The sequence below is a fragment of the Fundulus heteroclitus genome, chromosome 12, assembly GCF_011125445.2.
Source record: "Fundulus heteroclitus isolate FHET01 chromosome 12, MU-UCD_Fhet_4.1, whole genome shotgun sequence".
In the NCBI taxonomy this organism is placed as follows: Eukaryota; Metazoa; Chordata; class Actinopteri; order Cyprinodontiformes; family Fundulidae; genus Fundulus; species Fundulus heteroclitus.
The window spans coordinates 26,186,829-26,211,621 of record NC_046372.1 but is presented as its reverse complement, the minus strand read 5'-3'; the positions used below and the strand labels follow the sequence as shown (position 1 = coordinate 26,211,621).

The window sequence follows — 24,793 nt, the reverse complement described above, 5'->3', positions numbered from 1 at the left end:
TGCAGCATACCATATTTTGACTGTACGTTAAAACTGTACGTAGATATTCAATATTTCCATTCTCGGCCACCAGGGGGCGGTCGAGGCGTCTTCCGGCAGCTGCTGTGTGCTTAACGCCGAAGAAGACACGGCAGGCGTCAGTTCCTGGTTAGCGCAGATGTCCACAAGACGTCTGGAAAGAGAAACTGGTGAAAACCGAGTCGGACTGCGATGAGATGGCTTGACGGAGCCGCAGGGCGTCGTGTTCAGAGGTAAGCGGGCTCCTCCAGCTCCGGTTCGGGACACTTTGTTTTTCCGCTGAGTCACGGCCGGGGACGGTGGTTAGGCAACCAGGTGGTTAAAACGGTCCTTCATTCATCAGCAGCCGCTATTAAACCGGCTACCCGGTGGCTTTAAACAGCGGCCGGTTTTAGGAGAACAACTCAGGCCACCAAATGTTTTAACTGTGGAAGTTAATCATTAATATCTCCCTGTTTCAGTCACTGCGGGGCCGTCAGCTGTCTAACTCCAGATTTTACAGGTTTCATACCTTTAGGCTTGGTTACCATTAGCCATTAGCTAACATAACTTGTCCCCCCCCCCCCCCCCAAAAAAAACCAAACAAAACAAAAACAAAATATAGTTTTAATTATTACGTAGAATAGTTGGTTTGTTTCACGGTTCTACACACGTTTGTTTACATGACAATTATTTTAACAACGGTATAAAAAGTTATTTCTCTCTCTCTCCCTCCATCTTTCCCCTCAGTCCAGCTCATTTAGGGGCAAATAATAACATAACATAACATTTTATTTAATGAAAATATGTTTTTAGGAAAATTGTCGTCATTTTAAAAGAACTGTCGTTTTATTTGTATTTTTTATTTTTATTTTTTTATAATATGGAAAGGAACTCTTTGGGGGGAAAAAGAGGATTTGAAATAAAAGCACATAGTTTTCAACCTAGTTATTCACATTAAAAAAAGGATTTTAAAACGCGTTGCTGCGACTTTCAGTGACGTTCTGTTGTGGAAATTCAAAGCAATTATTCCATGCAAACAAAACAAACAGAAAACGAACTGTCAAATATTTCAAAACCTTTAATTGGAAGAGCTGCTCCAGCTCCAGGGCCACAGGTTGCAGACTCCTGGTCCAGCTGTTTGTTGAGCAAATTGTTGTGGAAGTGGACACCACTGCAGTCAGGGAATTACATGTAAATAAATGCATTTAACTCACCGTTATACTACTCAAAAGTAACCAACGGGACATTTCTGCCATGCGGATGTTTGGAAAAGACCAAACAATTCAAGACGGCCCTGCAGAGCGGCTTTTGTCAGTCACTGTAATCTCTGGATTGGAAGCTTTTATTCAGCATGTTTTTTTCCCCCTGCCAGATATAGAAAGATGTCAGATATAAGACGTACATCTGTGAGTCTTGACAAATTCTCACAACGAAACACAAATAGAACAGGATAGAAACTCCATTATTGTCCCTCAATGGGGGAAATTTAGGGTTCCTAGCAGCAAAGTGAGAGACAAACAGGAGCATGCGGTGTTAAAATGTAGTTAAAAAAAATAGACTGAACAGTATGAGGGCAGATTTACAACCTGAGAAGAAATACTGTGCAGTATTTAATAATATCATACTCAGCTTAAAGAAATGTATAACTGATGCACATTTGTGCAACCTAAATAGAAAAAAAAAACATTCAAAATGTCAAAGTATTTTATTTTGTTTAAGAATATTTTGTTTGCTTGCTCTATTTTCTCTAATTTCTCAGTACTGGTGGTGAATTTTTGTTTTGATCTTTTATTTTGTCTCATTTATTGCAAAAGATAGTAATTCACTGTCAGGTCCAGTATAAACTTTAATTTATATAAAGCCTTCCCAACAGACCCCAAGAATCTGAACCACACAAACAAACCAGCGTTTTGTCTTTTCCTCGTTTCCTCAGCTCAGAGTAAAAGTCTGAGGAGCAGCCATGGCCTGCGCTCGAGTGCCGCTGGACGAGCAACAGGTGACCGAGCCCGGCCCGTCAGGAAAGGAGCGCACTCTGCCGGCGCTGGTCCGTTCAGTCCCAACATCTCTGCATGACAACATTTGACCCAAACGCCTTTTTTTTATGTCTCATATTTGTTTTTCACGTTTTCCACCAGCACCCCGACAGAAAGGAGGAGCGCTGCTTCGTGCCTTATACACCTCCGCCGGAGAACGGCTCACCTGCTGAGGTGGAGGAGTTTTTGGAGCGTGCCAAATTTATAGCCGAGGATCTGGAGTGGCTGCTGGCACTGCCTCACGACAAGTTCTGGTGTCAGGTACGGGGCGGCTAGCTGCTGCTGCAGGTTCTCAGGGATGAAGGAACCCAGAGTGGCTGATCTGCGTTTTCTACCAGGTGGTGTTTGACGAGTCCCTGCAGAGGTGTCTCGACTCGTACCTGCACCAGGCTCCCCGCGGCCTTGACCTCGCCCCGCTGCCTCTGTCGCCAGCCGTGGCAGATGTGCAGCGTGCCGTCCACAGGGCGGTTTTCCTCACCTTCCTCCGGATGGCCACGCATAAAGAATCCAAGGTGTGGGCAGAGGGAGGTCTGAGCGTTACATTTAGGTGTTGATTTGTTACTAAAACCTACATTTCTTTTTGTTTTCTCGAAACAGGATCACTTCTTCACCCCGGCCGTGTTTGGGGAGATTATCTACGACAACTTCCTGTTTGACATTCCCAAAATTCTGGATTTGTGTGTCCTCTTTGGAAAGGGCAACAGCCAGCTGCTGCATAAAATGATAGGTGAGCCGATCGAGAACGTCTCCTAATCCACTAAATGTATCAGTTATTCAATTGTTATTCAATTCAGTTTTATTTATATAGCCCTGATTCATGAAACACGTCATCTCAAGGCTCTTTACTAAATCAAAATCAATCAGATTATACAGGTTGGTGAGAAAGTTTCCTCTCTAAGGAAACCCAGCAGGTTGCATCAAGTCTCTCCAAGCAGCATTCACTCCTCCTGAAAGAGCGTAGAGCCACAGTGGACAGTCGTCTGCATTGTTGATGGCTTTGCAGCAATCCCTCATACTGAGCATGCATGAAGCGACAGTGGAGAGGAAAACTCCCCTTTAACAGGGAGGAGAACCTCCAGCAGAACCAGGCTCAGTGTGAACGCTCATCTGCCTCCACTCTTGTTTCTCCTTCCAGAGAACATTTTCACTCAGCAGCCAGCCTACTACAACGACCTGGATGAGACGCTCCCCACAATATTACAGGTGAGAGGTACAACCAGCTTTGAAAAATGGATTTCTGCATTAGTTAATTTTAAGTGAGTCATTTTTTTTGTTTGTTATGAATCTCAGGTGTTTGACACGATCCTCAACAAATGCGGTCTGCGGTGTGAAGGAGCCGCGGCCATGGAGCCGATGAAGCTGAATGCACAGAAGCAGCCCACTGCCATGAGCATGAACCTGGAGGTCAGACTCTGCTTTTACACCCCCCCCCACCCCCGTGCTCTGAGATCACAACACAGTTTCACAATAAAAACACTCAGTCAGAAAATATTACTTAAAGTTTTATTCAACCTAGCATTTGAAAGGTTTTGTTGGTTCACTATTAGAATGAAAACATAATGGAAGTGACTGGAAGCAGTTAAAAGTCTAACTTTTCTACACATAATGACTTTTATTTTGCGTGTGGAGGGTTTAATTTTATCTCACCGCATTAAATCATTTATTCAAACAAAGACACAGCGTTGAAAATGGTGTCGTCTTTTATCTAAAACTGAAAAAAAGAAACCTGGGAATATGTGTGTAAACCTTTGTACACCTTACATGTTGTCATTTAAAATAAACAAAGTAAGTGGAAAATGCATGAACCTGAGGTCACTTCAGCCAAACATGCAGTAGTTTTTATTTCTGTTCACACAGACGATAACGAGGCTGTTATCAGTTCAGTTATCAGCATCAGATGCTGCTAATATAAAAACATTAATTCATAGCTGATCTGATATCTCCCTTCAAAACAGCGTTGCATCATAACTTACTTTAGGCCTAAAACGCCTCTGAAAGTCTCTGTGCCAGCTGTGGAACAACCATGATTGAGGACTTCTTTAGAGGAAATGAAACCTAACTCCTAACTGGCCACTAGAGGGGAGCAAATGACCAGCCTGCAAACTAAACCTTATTTTTAATGTAAAAAGTCACCTGGAGCTGGAAGTGATCACCAGAGCCAGTAGAATAGCTCCTGTTTAAGGTTTGCCGGCTCTATAATATAATGTTTGGTCTTTAAAATGCTGTAATTTCAATTAAAGCTTGTTTTTAATAAACAGAGCGTAGTTTTGTTGCATCTGTTTAAAACAACAAATAAATTCAGAAATGGTTCTGAAATCATCACATATTAAAAAAAAATCATCCTAGTCAATAAAATCTTTAGATTGATTTATTCTGGTATAATTTAAGGATATAAAATCATCGTGTTTTTGTTTTATAAACTAACTGTGAAGGATTGCACAGTAGACGAGATGTGGCGTTATAATCGGCGTTGATGATTAATTTCTGCCTTTATTTCCCCTGCAGGAGCTTGCAGATATAATTTTGTACCTGTGCGACTCGACCACCACCATCCATGCCTTCCTGGACACCTTCCCTGCCGCCTGCTCCAGCTTCCACTCCCACGGTTTCCTCAGCAGGTGAGCCCACCTGCAGCTTGGCTGCTGGGAGATCAGGGTGGGGCACGGCGGCGTAAAAGAACCGTGTGTTTTCTTTCTTCTGCTGCCAGACTGCCGTCGTTCTACGAGGCTGTCGTCCCGGACTTTGAGAAAGCCATCAGGAGGAGGAACTTTGACGATAAAAGGCGAGCAGCCGTCGCAGGGTTTTATTGTAGGAAAATAACAGGATGTGTTCTGGTCAGTACTGAGTTCAGCTCTTACTCGTCTGCAGCCTGCAGGAAGACTTGTGGACGAGGCTGAGCCACTCCTGCCGGAAGGTGGTGGAGACTACTCACCTGTTGCTGCACCACACCTGCCTGCAGCCCATCCTGGAGGGGTGAGCCCAGCGTGCAGCTCAGCTAAACCCACACAAATGCATCAGCACGCTCTTTGATCACGCTCTGTTCTCTCATCTTTGCAGCCAAGAAAACATGCACACGTTTGCAGAGGAACTTCTGCAATATTTCACATCTTTTTTACCTGAGAAAAGGTGAGAACCATATTTATTATCCAACCTTTTTATGGCGTAAGAACTGGTGTCAGTGCAACATGTTCTTAACATGTTAAGTTGTGATACTTTCATAATGTCTTTAAAATGTCCGTTTAAGAACTAAAGTAAGGCCATCTTGGGGTCTTTAATAGTTCAAACCTCCAGATTTCATCACATCTGTGTTATGCAGGCTAAAGTAAAACATAATTTAATGTTTAATTTGTTTTTCTGGTTAAATCAGCTTCTGGGTTAACATTCAGCATAAGCATAAAATATTCTCCTGTTTATGTGATGCCACAGCTGAATGTAACTACTATAGCAGAAAAAATCTGATTTGTGCCTAAAATAAATACATTTTAGTCAAGTTACAAGCCAAATAAGACCCTAAAGGGCAACAGCAATACTTTATATGAAACAACCCATATTGGGGTTCAGTAGAGAAAACTGAAGTAGTTTATAAATTCCTGAATGTCTTAGCACCAAAATACATTAAAGACCCTGCAGACCTCTCAGATCCTCTGGTTCTGGTCTACTCTGCAGAACCAGAACCAGACATGGAGAAGCAGCATTTAGTTCCTGTGCTCCACAAATCTGGAACAGACTTCCAGAAAACTGTAAATCAGCAGAAACTCAGAGTTCCTTTAAATCAGACTGAAAACCTGTTTAGATTTACTTTCAGCCATAATAACAGGAACACCGACCAACATATTTGATGTTTTCACCTGATATTTAATTTAATGTCTGTTACTGATCTAACAATCAGTGACTATTTCTTATGTTTTAATGATGTAAAGCCCTTTGAACCGCCTCGCTGCTGAAATGTGCTACACGTTAACTTTAATCGTGTTTTTCAGGTTTTTGGTCGACTACGACGAGCAGTTTCCCCTCGCAGACGACATCAGCCTCCTCCAACAAGCTCTGCCTGTCATGTATCTCTTTTTGCCTGAAGGCAGCGTCTCCAGTAGCTCTGCTGCAAACCGCAGCTACACTTTATGCTCAGTTCAATATATATATGCGTAAAAGCTTTAGGGCGTTTTAAACCTGCATTTTTTGCCCCAGAAGCCGGTTTCTTGTCTTCTTTAACTGGCCGCTCCTCCTCAGCGATGAGACGAGGACGTCTTATTTGCTCCAGGGGGTTGAAAGCGCCTGGGACAGCACGGGGCGACGGAGACCGCAGGGCCACCTTCAGAGCGCAGCAGCTTCCTCGTTGTCGGCCAATCAGGGAGCAGCAGGCGGCGCGGCTGCCTCCTCAGACGGCTTCAGGCCTCAGCAGGTCGACGAGTCGAGGGGAGAATCAGGAGAGCTGAGGGGGGCAGAGGCCATGATCAACGTCCCGCAGAGAGGGAACAACGTGAGTCCTTCGGTTTCTGAACATAACCTCAGAATACAACCACAAACCTCAGAATACAACCACAAACCTCCGGGTTTGGATTTTATGGGAAAGAGACACTTAAAGTATTACAAATATGTAAAGCTGAAGGAAAAAGTTGCCGGGTTCTCACGGCGGTATCTGTAAATAGAAATCTGAAAAGTGCGGAGTGCATTTATGTTGAGCTCGTCTGCACGTCTAGAGACGGAGGTTTTCCCGTCTTTGGGAAAATTGATAAATTTTCTGGGAACAGCAGCTTTCAAGTGTCGGACTTTGACTAGGCCACTTTTGCAGATGATTATGCTTTGATCCAGACGGCGCTTCTGTTTTATCGTCTGATCTCGCTGTGTTCACGGTTTGTTCATGCAGAGCTCCGGCTTCACTGGATTTTATTTAATCAGATAAAACGGGTCTGGATTAAAAATGCACAGATTTGTTAATAAAAACTAAGGCTGAACAATTATTCTCATTTGCAATATATTCGCAATAAAAAAAACACAATTTCCTAATCGCAGAGTTCTGCAATTATTGGCTCTGTAACAATTAATAGATCAGAGGTTTAGGTGTCAGTAAAATGTTTAAAGTGGGTTTTCTCCACATGGAAGGGAAGACAGTTGCAGCAGTGAGATAATCTAGTTTTATTAATTGTTTTAGAGTTTATATAATCATACTGTTTTACCAGAAACTTTCAGGAATCTCACCATAGCATTAAGTAGCGGTCAAACTGTTTATTACATAGACTTATTTGTTGGTTGCACTTTATGTTCAATAAGGATTGATGTTCAACTCAACTAAAAGCTGTTCTTCTGAATAATATTCTGATTAATGAAAACAGTTTTAAATAGTCCTTGATTACAAACATCTTTATCTAGAGGCCATTTCTGTTGCCTGTTATGTAAAGAAAAGTCCAAATTAAATCTCAATTATTGTTTAAATAAAAAAATCTTAGAGCCCTAGTAAAAACACTTTAAAACAATTAATCATTTATCTTCCACGTTACGATGCAAAGACACGGAGCAAATACTTTGTGTTTGTGAGGAATTGCGTCACACGCAGAGTTGTAAAAAGGTTCTCTTAGAAAATCAAATTATTTTAAAGCTGTGGTTGGTGTGTATACTTTGTCTGATGTAAAAGATTAAAGTGTGTCAAAAACAAAAGCAAGACTCAATTAAAATGTGTGAATTCTAATGTTTTTATATTGTTCTCCCGTAACAAATAGTAAAATATGGACTTATTGGTGTTTTCAGGGCGCGGTGTGTCCTGTGAGCGGCCCGGAGCTGGAGTCGCTCCTGTCCTGCATCAGGGATCTGCTTCCTGACCTGGGGGAAGGCTTCCTGTTGGCGTGTCTGCAGGAATACGGCTACAACTCTGAGCTGGTCATCAACAACATCCTGGAGGACCGCCTGGCCCCCAACCTGGAGAAGCTGGACCGCACCATGCCCAGGTAGCACCGTTTGGTACCGTCTCATTGTCTGAGGCTACAACAACATCCACCAGGAGGGGAGGGGGGGGGCAGTTTCATCCATGGTGTCACTTCAAAGGTCCTGTTGGGGTTCAGTGTTTCCTCCAGAAAGGTTGTGAGTTTAGCTGCATGTGAACCTGGGTGACTCTGAGCTTCATAGTCTAACAAACACTTATTTTCTATTTCTTGTGGTAAATTCCTACATTACTTAGACTTGGACAAACTTTATTCTTGGTTTTTAGGTACAGAGTGTATCGTTGCATACAGCTTACGACAATGTAATGAGATTGCAATCGAGATAAAATAACATTACAATAGAAAGTGTAGCAGTGCAGGAGACAGTTTATAAAAAAGTGTTCAGAAGAATGTTCAACCATGTTTGTAGTGCAAAGATAGTGGTGCAGGAAGAGCATTAATTTGAAAAATGTTGGCAGTGCAAAATCATAATGGTGCAAAAAAATGCAGTAAATGTTCAGTTGTGTACTTTTAAATTTAAATGACTTATAAAAGTTCAGCAACGTTCGTATAGTGCAAAATATTGATGCGAAATGGCCTTAAATGGCCATAAAGTTCAGTTCTGTGCATGTTTGATGCAGAGTCCAGTTTAGGGTTCAACAGTCTGATGACAGCGGGGAAAAAGCTGCAGAACCTGGTGGACCTGCAGCAGATGCTGCGAAGCCTCAGACACCCAACACACATCTGTCAGTCTGTGGTGCAGAAAGCTGATGCTGCTGCAGCTTCTTCCTGCTGAACAGTTTAAAGCAGGCGTCTCCAAATCCCGTCACGTCATTTAGCTCGTTAAGATGGGCTCTGCATGTACCTGTCTGGAGTCTTGTCGACGTTGTTATGTTGCTGCAGGTTCTCCTCCCTGTTAAAGGGGAGTTTTCCTCTCCACTGTCGCTTCATGCATGCTCAGTATGAGGGATTGCTGCAAAGCCATCAACAAAGCAGACGACTGTCCACTGTGGCTCTACGCTCTTTCAGGAGGAGTGAATGCTGCTTGGAGAGACTTGATGCAACCTGCTGGGTTTCCTTAGAGAGGAAACTTTCTCACCAACCTGGAGGATCTGATGGAGTCTGACTTTGGAAAGAACCTTGAGATGATATGTGTATCATGAATTGGTGCTATAGAAATAAGATTTAATTGAACTGAAAAATGTAATTATGTGGGAGCCTAGAGGCAGAAATGGCTCAGGATGTGATCTGGCACCATTTATAAAGGCTAATCTTTTCAAAATTAATTGAACACGCTTCAGTATGTATAATAATTCACTACATGCCGTGACCTTCTTGGGAACCCCCCCCCCCCCCTTGTAGAATGGTAGGGGGAACACTGAGGTTTAAACGTGTTAAACCACCCTAATGTTTACGCATTATTTAGAAGAGCAGCAAAAGTCCGGCAAACTGTTGCATCAGGGTCTCTTTAAAGGCTCAGCAGAAGTTCTGGGTGGTCTGAAGTGATGATTGGAGACTTTTGCACCAAAGCAGCCTACATTCTGATGTGATCAGAGTTTAACGCTCCCCTGCATCCACAGACCAGTGAAGGAGGAGCTTCCTGCTGTTCTGAACAGCCGGTCCAACGTCTTCGACGACGACGAGTTTGACGTCTTCCGCAGGGATCAGGTGGACATGTCCCGCATCTGGAAGGGCCGCAGGTACGGAGAAAAAAAAAAAGCTTTTTGGTGTTAAGCAATGCAGTTTAATCTGTGGCTTTTTTTTTAAACTGGCTGCCGTCTTTCTGCGCTTCGCTCGTCCCGCAGGAAAGGCGAGGACCCCAGAGAGTTGCTGAACGACAAGCAGCACATAGAGGAGCAGCGAGCTCGTTATCGCACCTATGAGACGGTGGTGGACGAAGTCGTGGTTGAAGCTGGGGAGCCCGCCGGCGACGCCTACGACCTGGACGCCTACGACGACGAGTACGACGACACCTACGACATGAACCAGGTCGGCGCCAACGACCTGGACGGAGACAGCTTACTGAGCAGGAGGTGGGTCGCTCTCAGGTTTACGTCCTCCTGCTGCTTTTAGGCTCCGTCTGAACCAGGCGGGGCCAAAGGGCGACACGGGGGCCATGTGTGGCCCCTGGACAGGTTTCAGGATGATTTGGCTCACCATCAGTACAGGTGGTTAGTGCAGATCTCTTCATTTTTAATTAGGGTAAAATGATTAAAGACAAGTTGAGATCTTCTTACATTTAAAAATGTCAGACCAACACAAAGCATTTGTCTTCTAATGACAACAATTTGTACATTCTCTTTGGTTTCATAGTCATTAGGACCACATTTATACAACAACTTTTACTCAAATGCAAATATTAGTGAACTAAAACATGCTTTAACATCATTTCTTAAAACTGGGTAAAAATAAAACAAACATTTTCAAAGAAAGACTGACCTTCTTATTGCTAAGAATAGCCAACAATGTTGTTACATTTTTTTCAATCGAGTCCAAAAAAATTTGCAAACTAGATAAAAAGTAAACTTTGCAGAACTAAACTACAGGAAATGTGACTAATTTCATTTTGTGGAGCAGATAAAAAAATAACTTGCAGTACAAGTTTTGGGTAATTTTTTTCTGCTTCAAACATTATTTTTTGGCCCTTGAGTACTTTTGCCTTGATGACTTTGGCCCACGTGATGAAAAGTTTGGAGTTTTGCAGTTCTGAGTTTTATAATTGTCCTAGAAAAATCTATCTGGATATTACTGTCTAGAGAGATTTCTGGCAGGAACATTAAGTTATGTAGCAAAAATTAATAAATGTTTATGGATTGCTTTCTTTCTTTCTTTTGTTTCCTGCAGACCTTTCACCGTCCCACAGGTACTGAGAAAAGGAACCAAAGCAGAGGTAGAGGAGGAGCAGGAAGAAGATGAAGACGAAGATGCTTCACAGGTACTGAAGAGAATTATTCAGCTTTGATCCGTCTTTTTATTTTTATTTTTTTTATTAATCCGTCTTTAAAGGCATGCGATGACCCAGAATATTCACCTTTAAATGTTTTTTTTTTTTAGTTGCCTTAGGTTTTATGGTCAGTTGTGTAGACTTTGTTTAGTGGAATCATTCTTGCAGAAAGTTCCACCTGATCAAATCATTTAACTTCATTTTAATATCCTACAACCATGAAAAAAACACATTTTAACCGCTGGGGGGGGGAAGTTATAGCCTCGTGAGACCATCCTGATCTCGCGAGGTTTCAAGGTTTCACTCGCAGATCAGTCTGGATACTCTCCGTTAAAGAAAATTTGGAGCCGTTCACCAAACGAACGTCCAATCAGCGTTGGCTTTGAGGCAGGTTGCGGTGTGACGCAACCGGAAGCGCGTCAGTTCAGTCTAAAGAACATGGCGGCTTCAGCCGATGAAACTAGCGTTAGCGTGGCTATCGAGCAAGTTTTATCGGAATTACAGAGTATTTCTTTGCTGGGCTAACGAGCCTTTACTTGCAGCAGCAAGAGTAGCTTGGCTTGTGGTTGTGTTTTCGTCGTCGCTCTGTTACGAGCGACGACGAATCTGATTGGTTTATTTGGCCCGTCTATCACCAACATAGGCCAATCAGCTGACCAGTATTTTCGCCCCTTCCCAAAATTACTTCAACGGAAGGTTTCCAGATGGATATGCGGAGCAAATCTATCTGGCGGAGTCAGGTAAGGGAAGTTATGTAGCAATCACTGCTTGATAGCAGCGGTTCAGCAGGTTCCTGCTGAAGCTTTGTGATTTAGCCTCTGATGTTCAGAAAAAGATGGACGGTTGGCGCTAGGGTTGTCAAAATAATTGATACCTTAATATAATCGATTCTAAACCAGTGAATTATTCAAAGATACTCATTCAAGTTAAAATTAAAATAAACGGAACCGTTCACGTTTGCTTAAATTGTTCCAGCGCTGCTTAAACTACATATTTCTTTAAACCAGGGCTGAATTGTCCCCTAATTATTGCTTTTGTCCTTATTAAGGAAGCAACAAAATTTGCCTTTTAACCTGAAATAACGCTTCAGTAAAAAAAAAAAAATGTTGGAGCAATACAAAGTACCGGTCTTAAACATTCACTCTGCGTAGACCCAGAGCCCCACAAATAATGTAAAAATAAAACGTATGATCAGGTAACCAGTTAAATTAAATAGTCCCGTTAAAGAGGACGCAGTAAATGCAATCAATAATGATAATTAATATTTATTAATGCTCTCATGGAAACGGGCGATATTAAAACAGAATTAAACGACAAAAGTAAAAATCCCAACCGTTCCGGGAGTTCTTGGTGGGTTTTGCAAACATTTTACACAATTAATCAAAGTTTTCCCCCCCCTGGTAGCAATAAGTGACATAATTGCCCCCCCCCCCCCCCCACAGGTAGTTATTTTTGCCCCGTCTTGCAGTCGCGGCTGTTTTGTATCTCATTTTTACGGATATGAAGCGAAGACGTTCACCACTAACAGTTTTAAAGTAATTCTTTGTTCTCCTAATCATCTTTTGTAAGGAATATGAAGCGGAGATCCAACAAGAACCAGAAGAGTTAATTGTCTTCAAAGGAAACCAGAATCAAACAAATGGAAATATGTTGTAATATAAAGTTAAAGAAATAATAATTTCTATACAAGATTTAGGCTTTTATTAGGATTTATCTCCAAAATTCCTACACTTTTAAAGACATTGGTGAGAAACGTGTTGATTTACGGCTGTAAACAGAAGGACGTCACCCTGTGGTGACGGGTCGGTACCAGCGGCTCATTAAAAGGTGAATCTTTGTGTGTCAGAACCAGGTAAACCGGGACCAGTTCGTTCAGGACCCGGCTCTGCTGAGAGAGAGGGCCGAAGCGAGACGAGCCGCCATGCAGCAGAAGAAGGGGTAAATCTTTCATCTCCTCTAAGAATAAGAGCCTTTAAAATAAAAATATTCTGGGCCCGGTGTTCTGTTTCAGACCTAAAAACAATAAATCACCATCCCTTGTCTTCCAGCGTTCGCCCTGAGCGCGCCGGTAACGTTGTGGGGCGACCCAAAGGCCAAGGCCAAACTCTGGAGACGTTCCTGGACCGACGCAAGAAGGAGGCCAACAAGAACCGCGTGGGGAACCACAACCGGCGCTCCATGGCGGACCGCAAGAGGAACAAAGGGATGATTCCCTCCTGACCCCAACGACGGTCCTGGAGACGAGACGGACTGTGCGATTCTGCTCAGACGCTGGTGGCGAGCCGCCCAGAAGGAAGCCGCGGGTTTTTTTGGTCGTTGGTTAACGATTTAATTTGTTTTCAAAACTCATCTTTGACGTTTTTAGGCTTTGCGTTGAAATATTTTGAGGCGACCCATAAGATTTCCTTTCTTAGCGCGTTAATGTGCTCCGAGTGCGAGACGGCGACAGATTAGACTCGTCTTATTTTTGATTATTGCCGAGTAACAAATCCATTTTATTTTGACATCACGGTGCAAAGATGGAAACAGACAAAAGACGAAGGGTTTGGAAGAGGCGGCAGCTTCCTCTTCATCTGGAAGAACCGCAACCAAAGGATGGAGCGTGGACCCGAGCAGCCGGCGGAGCGGCTCCTCCAGTGCACCCTGAGCCCGGTCAGGGCCTCACGTCCAGTTCTGCTCACCAACAACACGACTCCATGACGGTCTCTGGAAGCACGGCGGAAAGGAGGGAGATCCTGCGTCGTGTTGCCACACAGAAAAACTCTTTTCTACACAGAGAGCCCGTCTATATGTCAGCAGTTTTGTAACAAAGCAAATAATTAATATTTTGGAAGGTGACATAACAAAAAAAAAAGCTGATAATAAATAATGCAATGTTTTAACATCCTTCCAGTTTGAGTCATCTATCACAAAATGCATAGTTAAGAAAACAAAACAATAATAAATCTGTGATCCCTTCATAGTGAGACTGGAGCTGCTTCAGGATTCTGACCAACCCGGCTAAGTTTAAGGTTTAAACACTGTTGCTGGAAATAAATAAAAACATTAATGCCACTGAGAGTAAAGCTAGAGTCCTAAAGCGGCTTTATGGGAGCCTGAAAGCGGTGAACAGCTGGAGGAACATCTGCTCTGTCCAAAGCTCAGGGAGTGAAGATAAAGTGGATATTTGGTCACAGGAAGTCAAACAGCTGCATTTTAAAAAGCGGCCAACAGGGGGCGGGCGTCACCCTTACACTCTGACCTGCTTAACAGTGCCGTGCAAAAGTCTTCAGCCTGAGGAGAAACATTTTTAATGCTTTCTAATCCATTACAGTTGAAAGTTTCTTGTTCAAGTTTTCTTACTAATCGTGGAACTTTTGTAAATGTTATTTTTTCTCTAACATAATCTCACTCTGTTTTATTAAATCTGACTCTGGGTGGACACAGACGGCTTTCATCTTCACCCTCTGATAGTTCGCCTGCTTCCTAAAGTCACATCACAGATTTTCTGCTAACTTTCTCCTAGTTGAGGTTAAACCTCCATATTTCTGAATATTCTTCCATAAATGTAACTACAGGAAAATAAACCTAATCACACTGTTTGGCCAGACTGCTGCTAAAAGGCTAAAATCCCTCTAAATGATCCAGTACTGAAGTGGATCAAGAGCCAAGACTTAAGAGAATAACTTGAATCAAAAGTACGTGGAATAAACTTTTCTGGGTGTTTTATGGCGTAATATTGAAAATGAGATGAAGACCTTTTGCCCAGCACTGTTCCTGTTTTCTGAAGAAGCTGCTAAAGTCAATCAGACACGGCAGCAGAACTGCGTCTCTAACACGATGATGGAGAACCTTTTCCTGCCTTTAGTTTCTGGTTTTTACCTCTTCTTCTCCGTAATCTCCTCCTCCAGAGTTAACGCACCTCTCAATGGCATGAATGTCATCGGTTGTGCTTTAAATGACGTTTTCTGGACCTTCTTTTCCAGGGTGGAAGGATTAAACATTGTTTTTTTTTTTAAATATGTGAATTAGAGTTCAGATTTATTATGAACCCAAATAGGGTCAAAGTAATGTTGCGCAGAAAGGCTCCAATAGTAGATACGGATAAACGTCTCCTAGTTGCAGCTTCTGCAGCCGTCAACCTGCTTCTTCTGTAATTCTTCCCGGATGTTCGACATCTTGACGCATCCTTTGTGCCGCTGACAGCGAGACGGTGCCGCAGCATGATGCCGAACGTTAAAACCTGCTGTTTGTTCATGCTGACTCCTAGAAAGCAGATTATTTTCTTCTTTTCTTGACCCTCTCAGGTGCAACGTGGTGTAAAAATCAGCTCGACTTCCACCGTCATCGCTGAGCATTCGGTTGTTCCTGAGCGTCTGAATCAATGTGCTTCCATCTGAGAGTGACATTCTGGGTCAGATGGTTGAAATCTGGACATAATTGGGTTTTCTAATGGGACACTGACCCCAGAACGCAGATCAGAACTGGTTAGAGACGGGATTAGTTAGGCTTACAGACGAAATTACAACCGGTTTCAATTTTAGGAGCTAAACCTTAAAGCTGGGTCAGGAAACCAACATATTTCAATGAACTCCTACCAGATCTCAGCTGTAGGACAGATTCAAGCCAGAAGCTTGTCGACGGCTAATAAAAGCAGATTGTCCAGGTGCAACTTTCTACGGGAGATTTAACTAAATATTAGTTACGTAGAGATTTAGGCGTGTTTGTATAATTTGGAACCTGAGTTAATCTTTTCACCCTGGAAAACGAAAGCTGCCTGTGATGCAGACTTCTGACCAGAACTGTAGATTTAGCGCCGCTAACCTTAAAAAAAAAACAATACATAAAACACAGAAGGGATTGAACCAGGAAACAGAAACAAGATAACTGAGCGGCGAGTCACTGACATCATTAAAGAGAGCAGAAGTCGTCCATGAAGCTAACAAACACACACAGAGGTCGTCAGTTTTCACGTTAAGACGTTAGCGACTCTCACATCATCGCTTCTGCAGATATTCACAGGGGACTTCCACGTGTTTCTAAAGTTAACAGACGTTCCCGGGACGGTTCCACCGCACCGCTTCGTAACGCTTGAGTCTACGCCGCCAGCGTTGGGTCCGCCTGCAGGTAAGAGCTGCAGGTAAGCGCTGCAGGTAAGAGCTGCAGGTAAGAGCTGCAGGTAAGAGCTGCAGGTAAGAGCTGCAGGTAAGAGCTGCTGCCAGGACCCACGGCTGGACGGAGGAAGAGTCGGGATGAGGTCGGTCTGGAGCGTCTGCAGGAACCGAAGCGACCGTTAGCTGTCTCTGCAGACGCTGCCTGTGGGGGGGGGGAAGCAGGAAGACTTCAGCCAAAGCGTCCAATCAGGTGGATTAGCTGTGAGGAGGCGGGACCTCACCGAGGATGCTGCGTTTGCACAGAGGGCAGGTGTGCTGCAGCAGCAGCCAGGGGTCGATGCAGTCCCTGTGGTACTCATGACGACACGGCAGGACCCGCAGACACTGAGGACATCAAAGGAAAGATTTTCAGAGGGGGGGGGCGTTCAATCAGCTGAGGGCTGCAGACGAAGGGAGGCTCACCTGGTTGTTGTTGAACGGCTCCAGGCAGACGGCGCAGTTCTCCGTCTCGGCCTGCTGGGACGGGTCGCACCAGGGCTTGGGCTGACGGTACCTTTTGGTTTTCAGCGACGACATTCTCTTCAGGACGTCCTGCTTGGGAAGAAGCTGCAGGGAGGAAAAAAAACCAAGTTAAAACAAATCGTTTGTGTCACATCACCTGAAGGCTCTACAGTATGAAAGAGAAACTAAGTTATTACACCAGAGAGGAAATAAAGCTGACAGCAGACCAACATGATGATAATTATAGAGGGCAAAACATTTTATAGAGTTTCCAAATTGCTGAGTCGTCACAACCAAAAAAAAAGAAAAAAAAAAAACCAAAAAACTCTGAAAGCAGCGCATGAAACGCTGCATCTTGCATTTTTTGGCTTACTGTATTTTTTGGACTATAAGGTGCATTTTATCCATAAATCTCAAATATTGATGGTGCGCCTTATATCTGATCACTGCTGTGCTTACTGACTGATTTTATGTGGAACTATGTGCTCATAAATCTGTTAAAATGTGTAAATATGACTTTGGTTAACAATGAAGCCGCTCCGCTAAATGGATATTCAGAGCATTACGGTAACCTGTGTCACTACCTGAGCTATATAATACACTGGAGTGCTAATCGCCGCTGTTAGAACGAGTTGCTTTGAAGCCACCAGCCGCCATATTGGTACTCCCTATTTTCCTCCAGTAACTAGGGAATATGTGCGCTACAGCATCGAATAACGAGGATTTTCTCATGTCATTTTGCATGTTTTATATATATATATATAAATAACAATATACAAAAACATATGTATATTTATGTATACATATATACATATATTTATATATACATATATATATATATTTAATATGAATAACATGTAAAATATTTCAGCACCTAATTTCCTAGTAGTTGATAGTTTTAGTACATCCACTGACTGTAGAATTACCTGTGAAACGTTTTCACACAGCCAGAAAACTGCTTGTTGTTGCAACCAAATCCTATGGGATTCTGTGAGAGTAGGGAGTAGCAAGATGGCGGCCAGTGACTTCAGTTTTTCGGGAAAATTAGCACTCCAGTGAATAAATAGAGATCAGTGGTGTCACTACCTAAACTAGAAGTGCATTCATGTAAAGAACCCAACATTCATTTTAGGAATCTGCCACAATAAATGTAGGCAGCAGTACGCTGGACTATGAAGAGTAAAACATCCAGAGAGAGTCAGCGTGGAGTTCTCTAAGCTCACAGTATGCCTGAATATGTGGAAACATTTAGGCAGCCCACGCCTGGAGTACACGCTAGCAACAATAAACCTAGTAAATTAATTAAATATAAAGCTTATTTTGGCCTTATGTTATAAACAGGGCAGTGTAGTCCACCTACTCTGTCCTCCTGACAGAGACGATAGAGAGCTGTGGACGTGGAGGAGAGATATTACACACCTGGGAAGAATATTTAATGCTCTTAATAATCCGGTGCGCCTTATGGTCTGAAAAATACGGTAAATAACGATGCTGATGTACTAGTAGAGCATCTGAGGTTTGATTACAAACTTTATGCTCAAACTTTTACTTTAGTTTAGATTGAGACCCAAAACATTGCGGTCCTCATCAGCTTAATGTAGCCAGATCCAGATCTGAGTACCCTGGAAGTATCCAGTGTGTACCTCATAATAATCTACAGGTACAGCACGACGGGAGGGAATAAAATATTTTATTATCCCTGCAGGTACCCTGTAAGCACAGAATAAGTACTTTAGGTACCCTATAAATAAATCCCATGATGAATCAGTTATAGAGTCAACAGCTGAGAAGCAAGTTGTTGTTTTTTTCACGGAGTTTGACCCGTCAACTGAGTCTTGGTTGGATTCAATCAGCTGAGGAGGACAGCGGTGAAGATGGATGTAGAAATGCAGCGTCTGAGCTGTGGTCAGAGCTGCAGCCTTCGCAGAGAGACGGCGCCGGTTTACGTAAATCTATTCTGCCTCGTTTATCTCAGCAGAACCTCGGATGGTGAAGAGGCGAGTACCTCTGAGTTGTCGTTCAGCTGGCGGTCCTGGTACTGCCAGCGGGCCTGAACGATGACTCCGGTGCAGAGGACCAGCGCCACCAGGAGGACGGTGTCCCACAGCTGCTGCAGGTACTTCTGGAAACCCGCAGAGAAGAAGAAGAACCTGAAGCGTTGGCGCAGCGGACCAACCTCCAGCGACACTACCCAAACTCCCAGAGCGACTCTCAGACATGCAGGTTAGAAATAAGAGCAGGTGATGTGTGTGTGTGTGTGTGTGTGTGTGTGTGTGTGTGTGTGTTGGTCCCGCCTCCCCACCTGGACCTGAGAGTTGGTCTCCCCCGTGCAGATGACGCCCTGCCACTCCCCGTACAGACCGCCTCTCGACCGGCCGCAGCTGGACCACAGCGTGAGCGTGGCTCCCTGCCCGGACACACAGCAGCATCAGCTCAGTCAGCCCGGCCTGTCGCCTGTTCACTCACCACCAGAGGGCGCCACCGGCCCAGAAACGCAGCCACAGGGGCGGGGCTCACCAGGTTGTCCTGTAGGATCGTCTCATACGTGATTTTGGCCGTCGCCCGAAGACCCCTGCAGTCAAAGCAATAAAAATTAATTATCCTGCAGCGACCAAACTACTGGTGTGAATGAGAATATTTCATTGCCCATTGAGCAGAACGACAAAGATGACCAAATTATGGAAGCCCGTTTCCGCCACATGAAAGTAAAAAAATGGCACATAGAAAGTCATAATTATGAGATACCAAGTCATAATTATGAGATACCAAGTCATAATTATGAGATACTAAGTCATAATTATGAGATCTCATAATTATGACTTAGTATCTCATAATTATGACTTATCTCATAATTATGACTTGGTATCTCATAATTATGACTAAGTATCTCATAATTATGACTTGGTATCTCATAATTATGACTTGGTATCTCATAATTATTACTTTTTATCTCATAAATATGACTTTTTATCTCATAATTATGACTTGGTATCTCATAATTATGACTTAGTATCTCATAATTATTACTTGGTATCTCATAATTATGACTTAGTATCTCATAATTATTACTTTTTATCTCATAAATATGACTTTTTATCTCATAATTATGACTTTGTATCTCATAATTATGACTTTCTATGTGCCATTTTTTTACTTTCATGTGGCGGAAACGGGCTTCCATACTAAATAGATCGTTTTTAAAAAAAAAAAAAAAAGCTGTTTCTCAAAGACCTAAAAAACTCAATACACACCTTTGCAATTCTAAGGTTTTGCTTTTAGGGCATAAAACCAAGAGGAAGCAACATTTTATATGTTGTCACATAAAAAAAAAAGGATTTAAAAAGTGTGACATGCATTTTTATTTAACCTTATCTGCTCTGATAACCTGAATAAAACCAAATATTTGCCTTCAGAAGCAGTCTGGTTGGTAAACAAAGTCCATTAATGTGTATTTCACCTCAATATTAACCCGGCTGCTCTCTGAAGGCCTCAAAGGTTTGTTAGAGAACAAACGGCACAATGCAAAAACGGAACTAAAAATAAGTAAAAATGTTCTTAAAATGTGTGTATTTTTCCTTGATTAGAGCAGGTAAAAAAGATTATCTGCCAATAGAATAAGATCTTTGCTCTTAAAATAGGAACAACTCATCTCCATCATCTTATTTCAAGTGCAGTTTATCTAATTATCTTATTTTAAACGTTTGAGGTTCTGAAAGAGTTAAGACTGAGGCGGAGGTTTGATTCCAGCAGGAAAACCCTCATAAAACGTTCAGCCAGAGCTACGATGGTAGGGTTTGCACCAAAAGCACCTTAAATTGTTAAAACGGCCTAGTCAAAGTCCAGGGCAGAAAGCTCATTGAAAATCTGTGGGAAGACTAAGAAGCTGATGCTCACAGATGTTCTCCGTCCAATCAGACTGAAGAGGAGGTACTTCATCAACATGTCTGAGTCTAGAAGTGCAAAGCTGGTAAGACGCACCCCGAAGGACCTGCAGCTGCAGAGAAAGGAGGTTCTTAAAATGATAACTGGATAAAAATGCATGCCACACTTTTTCATTTGCTGAAAAAAAAAGATAAACTAGCTTTTCCCTTTTGTTCCCCTTCAGTTTAACCGTCACATTAAAGGCCGGTGAAATTGTCAATGGTTGTGGTTGTAAGATGAGAAAAGGTGGAAACAGACGCTGGACTCAGCAGCACTTTGACTGTGAAGGCGATACCTTCTAATGTGAGCGACCCGGAAATAAAAAAAATAAAAAAACTGCAGCTGCATGTCTGGATTTGAAGGACCGGGGGAACTGAAATGTGAGGCTGTGTCTGTAAAAACGTGACTTTTCTGAACCTTAGCAGAGCTCCAAACAGCCTGGTGACGTTCTCTGACGTCTGGATCACAACGATGGGCTTGGACAGCACCTGAGACAAATCCATCTACAACACACAATAAAAATAAATAAATGGACATTTCACACCAGGCCTGCACAAAGATTTCTACAGAAAGGACGACCAAACGGACGAGGAAGAATAAAAGCATCAGACGACGTTAGAACTGCGGCCATGATAATGGAGGAGAGGTTTACCTCGCTGACTGAGTTCTGGTTGAGAGCCAGGATGATCAGCGCCGACGCTCCGAGGACCAAAGCCCGCTTCATCTTGTGCACAAAAAAATTTAAGAAATTTACATTTTACACATGAATAAAAACATCCTCTGAACCTCAATGAGAAGCAACAGCTGAGATTAAACAAGATGGCGGCGGTGTGTGTCTCTGCTCACGTTGTCTCTGGTTAGTGCTGCTTTTAAATCTGTTATGCACACTAGGTAAGCAGGTCGGTGACCCCCCCTCATGTTTTCAGTCTCTTTGTTAGATTAGAATAGCAGCGTTTTCTGTCCCTTAACTTTCTCCTTAGTTCAGCTGACAGTTTGGCCCTGTTGGGTTTATTTCTTTGACTTGCCACAACCTAACGGCTCATTTCTCCCCCACAGGTGTTTCAACCTTGTGGGATTTCTTTCTTGGTAAGAGGAAAATAAATCCTATTGTGTCACATTTACACGGACTTGACATTTTCTTGATTCTGTCCTGTGTTTTCTCCCAATAGGGCTGGAGGATAATTCAATAACAATAAATATCGATCTATAGACGTATATCGATGATGGAAAACAGGGTCTGTAAAAAGTTAAAAAGAATAAGAGTTTTCCTTCCTTATGCATTTTAGCATGTATGTTAATATTACAGTCATTACATCCTCCTAACCAATCACAAAGCAGACCCAGGAACAAAGCCCCGCCCCCTTCAAAGAGTTCAGAGAACAGGATTTCTTTTTATATATATAAAAAGAAAACATAAAAAGTTGGTTGAATAAAGATTTGAGTTTGAATTCAATGTTTGTGTATTTATCTAAAAATAAGTCACTAAACAGCAGCATAAACTGTCCAGGGCTGCACTTAAAATGTATATTTTGAATATGTTCATAATAATCGAGATCGATCAATATGATTTCTATTTTATCGATATTCTTTTTTTTTTCTAGATCGTCCAGCCCTGTAACAAAGCCATTTTTATTCTTATGCTTTCAACATCAGCAAAATTTGGTTTGACTTGTTTTTTTTTTAAATTGGTTTAATCTGAATTGCTTAATTTTAATGCTTGTTTATAGTTTGCAGTTTTGTGCAGCCCTGCTTCAGCTGTGACTATTTTTTTATACAAATTACATTTGTATGCTATTTCTTGCATGATAAAGTAAAAAAAAAAAGCCCTAAATAAACAGGGCCAGAAATAAAGTCTTACTCTGTTAACCACTGCATCAGCGAAGGACTCCTGGTTCCCGGTTGAGGCTTTGCTGTCGTCCATCTCCACAGGCACCACGCCGATCCAGGGCTCCTGCTGGTTGCTGTCGTCCTCGTCTCCTCCTCCGCTCGGCTGCGTCTCGTCATCTCGAACCTGGAGATGAGAAACCAAATGACCTGATCGCACGCCCTGCTACAACAAATCCCCAAAGGAGTGTCTGAGGAGCCCAACTGGAGGTTTCTTTTGAAGCATGACGGGGTAGCCGGAGTACCCAGAGACGACCAACGCATGCATGGAGACAACATCCTAACGACGCAGAGAATTCAATGCCAGGACCGTCGCACTGCAAGGCAACAAAGCTCAGCCCTGTTGAGAATACTGTTGCTTTAAATTGCTAGAAAAAGAAAACAAATCCATACAGCAAGTTCTGACAGCGGCAGCTCAATGTCTTCTGTCTTTAAATAAAAAATAACTTATAACCTTAAAAATGTGGAAAACCATCAGCGTTCACTCTAAGCCATAGTTTCCGCTCCTATTTTCTATCTCCTCACAGATTAGAATCAGTTTTAAAAATATATAATCCTATGTGGGCAACAAAACAAGATGTTTTAATAAGAGAAATTAAATGTTATAGTCAAGTTAAGGGCTACACAATCATAGAGGAGACCGCTTGACAGCAGATATTCCATGAAAACATCCACGAGGAATGGAAGTAACAAAAGGGCCCCGCTTTAGAAGCTAGGTTTTTACAGAGCGCTAGATCCAAGTTTATTTATGGAAAGTTTAGTGGAAGGAAAAAGTGTGGCAATTGCATAGAAAACAGGGATAACAGCCCATTTAGGTGGATAGTGGCAAAGTGTGGACTGCAGCTGGAGTCAGAGCTTCAAAAATCCCCCATGCAGACACTAAATTTACATAATTCTGATTTTCTGAGAACCAGAATTTTTAGATTTTTAAGAGCTGTCAGCATTAATCATAAATCTAAACGCTGGAAATATATCACCCTGTGTGCAATGAATTGATATACCACTTTAAACTTTTTGAGCTGAATCACTGGGACAGCTTTTACAATATTAATAAGTTGTTTATTCAGATTTCTTATACTATTATTTATTCAGTTCAGTGTAAAAAAAAAAAATTATTGGATATTGCAAAACAAGAATGTTCTTACAGAAAAATCTACTCATCTTTGCACCCTGTCAACTTTAAGCAGCATGTTTCTGATGCATGGGAAGATTATCAGGTTTATTTAATGTTCTCACATCATTCTGGGAAATTAATATAATTAAAACAACCAGGAGGTCTCACCAACACCAGGTTCCCCTCCAGCTCCTCGTCCCGGGTCTCTGAGCTCCTGCTGCCGCGGCTGGACTCCACCACCTCCCCCTGGAGAAGGGCGCTGACAGCGGGCTGCTGCTCCAGAAAAACCTCCACCAAAGCGACCTGCTCTGCGGCCACCAGCAGCCCGGCCCACCGCAGCAGCAGCGGGACCAGCAGCGGTGCGGGGAACCAGAGACAACGCCGGTGAGCCGAAACCATGTCCCCCCGAAAACACAGCAGGAAGCAACGTTAAACACACAAAACTCATCAACTGTCAGACATTATGTCGCAAATCCCGCAGCCGACTGTTTCTGGCTGTTAGCTGGATGTAAACAGGAAAAATACGAAACTTCCGGTTCTAAGCGGAAGTGCGGAGGGCATCATCTTGTGTAATAGCGCTCAGATTTTCCAGAAAATCCTGTAAATACTTGTTGGCTACCTTTGAACTTTGATGGATATGTTTAAATTATTTTAAAAACTAGCACAATATGCAATTTCTACTGTTTATAAAGATGTTTAATGGCGTAAACTCGCTTTTTCCTCAAAGAGGAACGTTGAACAAAGAGCGTTGTCCCCTTTACGCTTCCGTCTTGGTTTTAAAGCCACCGTTGCTCGTTGAGACGGAATATTCGGTTCAGAAGTAACAAACAAAACAAACGTGTGCTTGCTCAGAAGTAGGAGCGGTTGTTAATCGTTGTTGCCCTAATTATGCCATAAAAGCTCAACATTTTCTTATTTTGTAAAACTTGTGGCGCTGAGGTGTTGAGTCCAGATGCCCTAAAGCGATTTCTCCCCTCAGTTATTTTCCTATTTAAATTGACAGGACTAGAGTCTTTGTGGTAAACTACTGATCTGGACTATTACACATTTTTGAGTGCTACTATTAAGGAGGGACATGGAAGTAAATTACCAAGTGTTTCTCTTTAATTAGGTTATACCTTACTTTGTTGTTGCAGATGTTGCCTAGCTATACTTGTTTTAGGGTGGAAATGGATTAAATATATGGCTGTTTAATGGCTTGCTCGTGGGTTACATGAAGCCCTAGATGTGTTTAATAAAGAAATACAATGGTTAAATACTAGGATCCATATGGGGTTTAGATTTGTTGCTCACATTTTCTGATTTTCACATCTACTTGAGACCCAATTAAGACTAATTAAATCGGGGCCCCACTAGCTTTGGCGGTAAAAGTTTTACTTTTTTAAACCCAA

The 24,793-nt window shown here is 42.5% G+C and overlaps 2 protein-coding genes across 2 annotated transcripts; one reads left to right on the top strand and one right to left on the bottom strand.

Moving 5' to 3' along the window:
- The first annotated feature begins 109 nt into the window (after positions 1 to 109).
- On the top strand, positions 110 to 13,815 carry ascc2 (activating signal cointegrator 1 complex subunit 2). Its single transcript, XM_012865319.3, has 19 exons — positions 110 to 251; positions 1,934 to 2,044; positions 2,136 to 2,294; positions 2,372 to 2,545; positions 2,631 to 2,760; positions 3,169 to 3,236; positions 3,324 to 3,437; positions 4,539 to 4,651; positions 4,741 to 4,815; positions 4,902 to 5,006; positions 5,091 to 5,159; positions 6,014 to 6,088; positions 6,261 to 6,510; positions 7,776 to 7,972; positions 9,526 to 9,645; positions 9,751 to 9,978; positions 10,790 to 10,880; positions 12,736 to 12,827; positions 12,938 to 13,815. Exons 2-19 carry the CDS (start codon positions 1,961 to 1,963, stop codon positions 13,107 to 13,109), a joined length of 2,316 nt encoding a protein of 771 aa, XP_012720773.2. The 5' UTR covers positions 110 to 251; positions 1,934 to 1,960; the 3' UTR covers positions 13,110 to 13,815.
- Positions 13,816 to 15,063: 1,248 nt separating this feature from the next.
- Positions 15,064 to 23,927, bottom strand: rnf215 (ring finger protein 215). Its single transcript, XM_036144358.1, has 10 exons — positions 23,571 to 23,927; positions 22,263 to 22,415; positions 21,057 to 21,128; positions 20,822 to 20,907; positions 19,001 to 19,055; positions 18,786 to 18,890; positions 18,489 to 18,605; positions 16,445 to 16,588; positions 16,264 to 16,366; positions 15,064 to 16,184 (listed from the first exon to the last, which is right to left on the bottom strand). Exons 1-10 carry the CDS (start codon positions 23,799 to 23,801, stop codon positions 16,162 to 16,164), a joined length of 1,089 nt encoding a protein of 362 aa, XP_036000251.1. The 5' UTR covers positions 23,802 to 23,927; the 3' UTR covers positions 15,064 to 16,161.
- Positions 23,928 to 24,793: the final 866 nt, after the last annotated feature.

Coding starts and splice junctions, on each gene's coding strand:
- ascc2 (XM_012865319.3), top strand. CDS start 1,961: ATGGCCTGCGCTCGAGTGCCGCTGGACGAGCAACAGGTGACCGAGCCC. Junction 4,652..4,740: donor TCCCACGGTTTCCTCAGCAG/GTGAGCCCACCT, acceptor TTCTGCTGCCAG/ACTGCCGTCGTTCTACGAGG. Junction 5,160..6,013: donor TCTTTTTTACCTGAGAAAAG/GTGAGAACCATA, acceptor CGTGTTTTTCAG/GTTTTTGGTCGACTACGACG.
- rnf215 (XM_036144358.1), bottom strand. CDS start 23,801: ATGGTTTCGGCTCACCGGCGTTGTCTCTGGTTCCCCGCACCGCTGCTG. Junction 20,908..21,056: donor ACCAGAACTCAGTCAGCGAG/GTAAACCTCTCC, acceptor TGTGTGTTGTAG/ATGGATTTGTCTCAGGTGCT. Junction 16,367..16,444: donor AGCCGTTCAACAACAACCAG/GTGAGCCTCCCT, acceptor TGATGTCCTCAG/TGTCTGCGGGTCCTGCCGTG.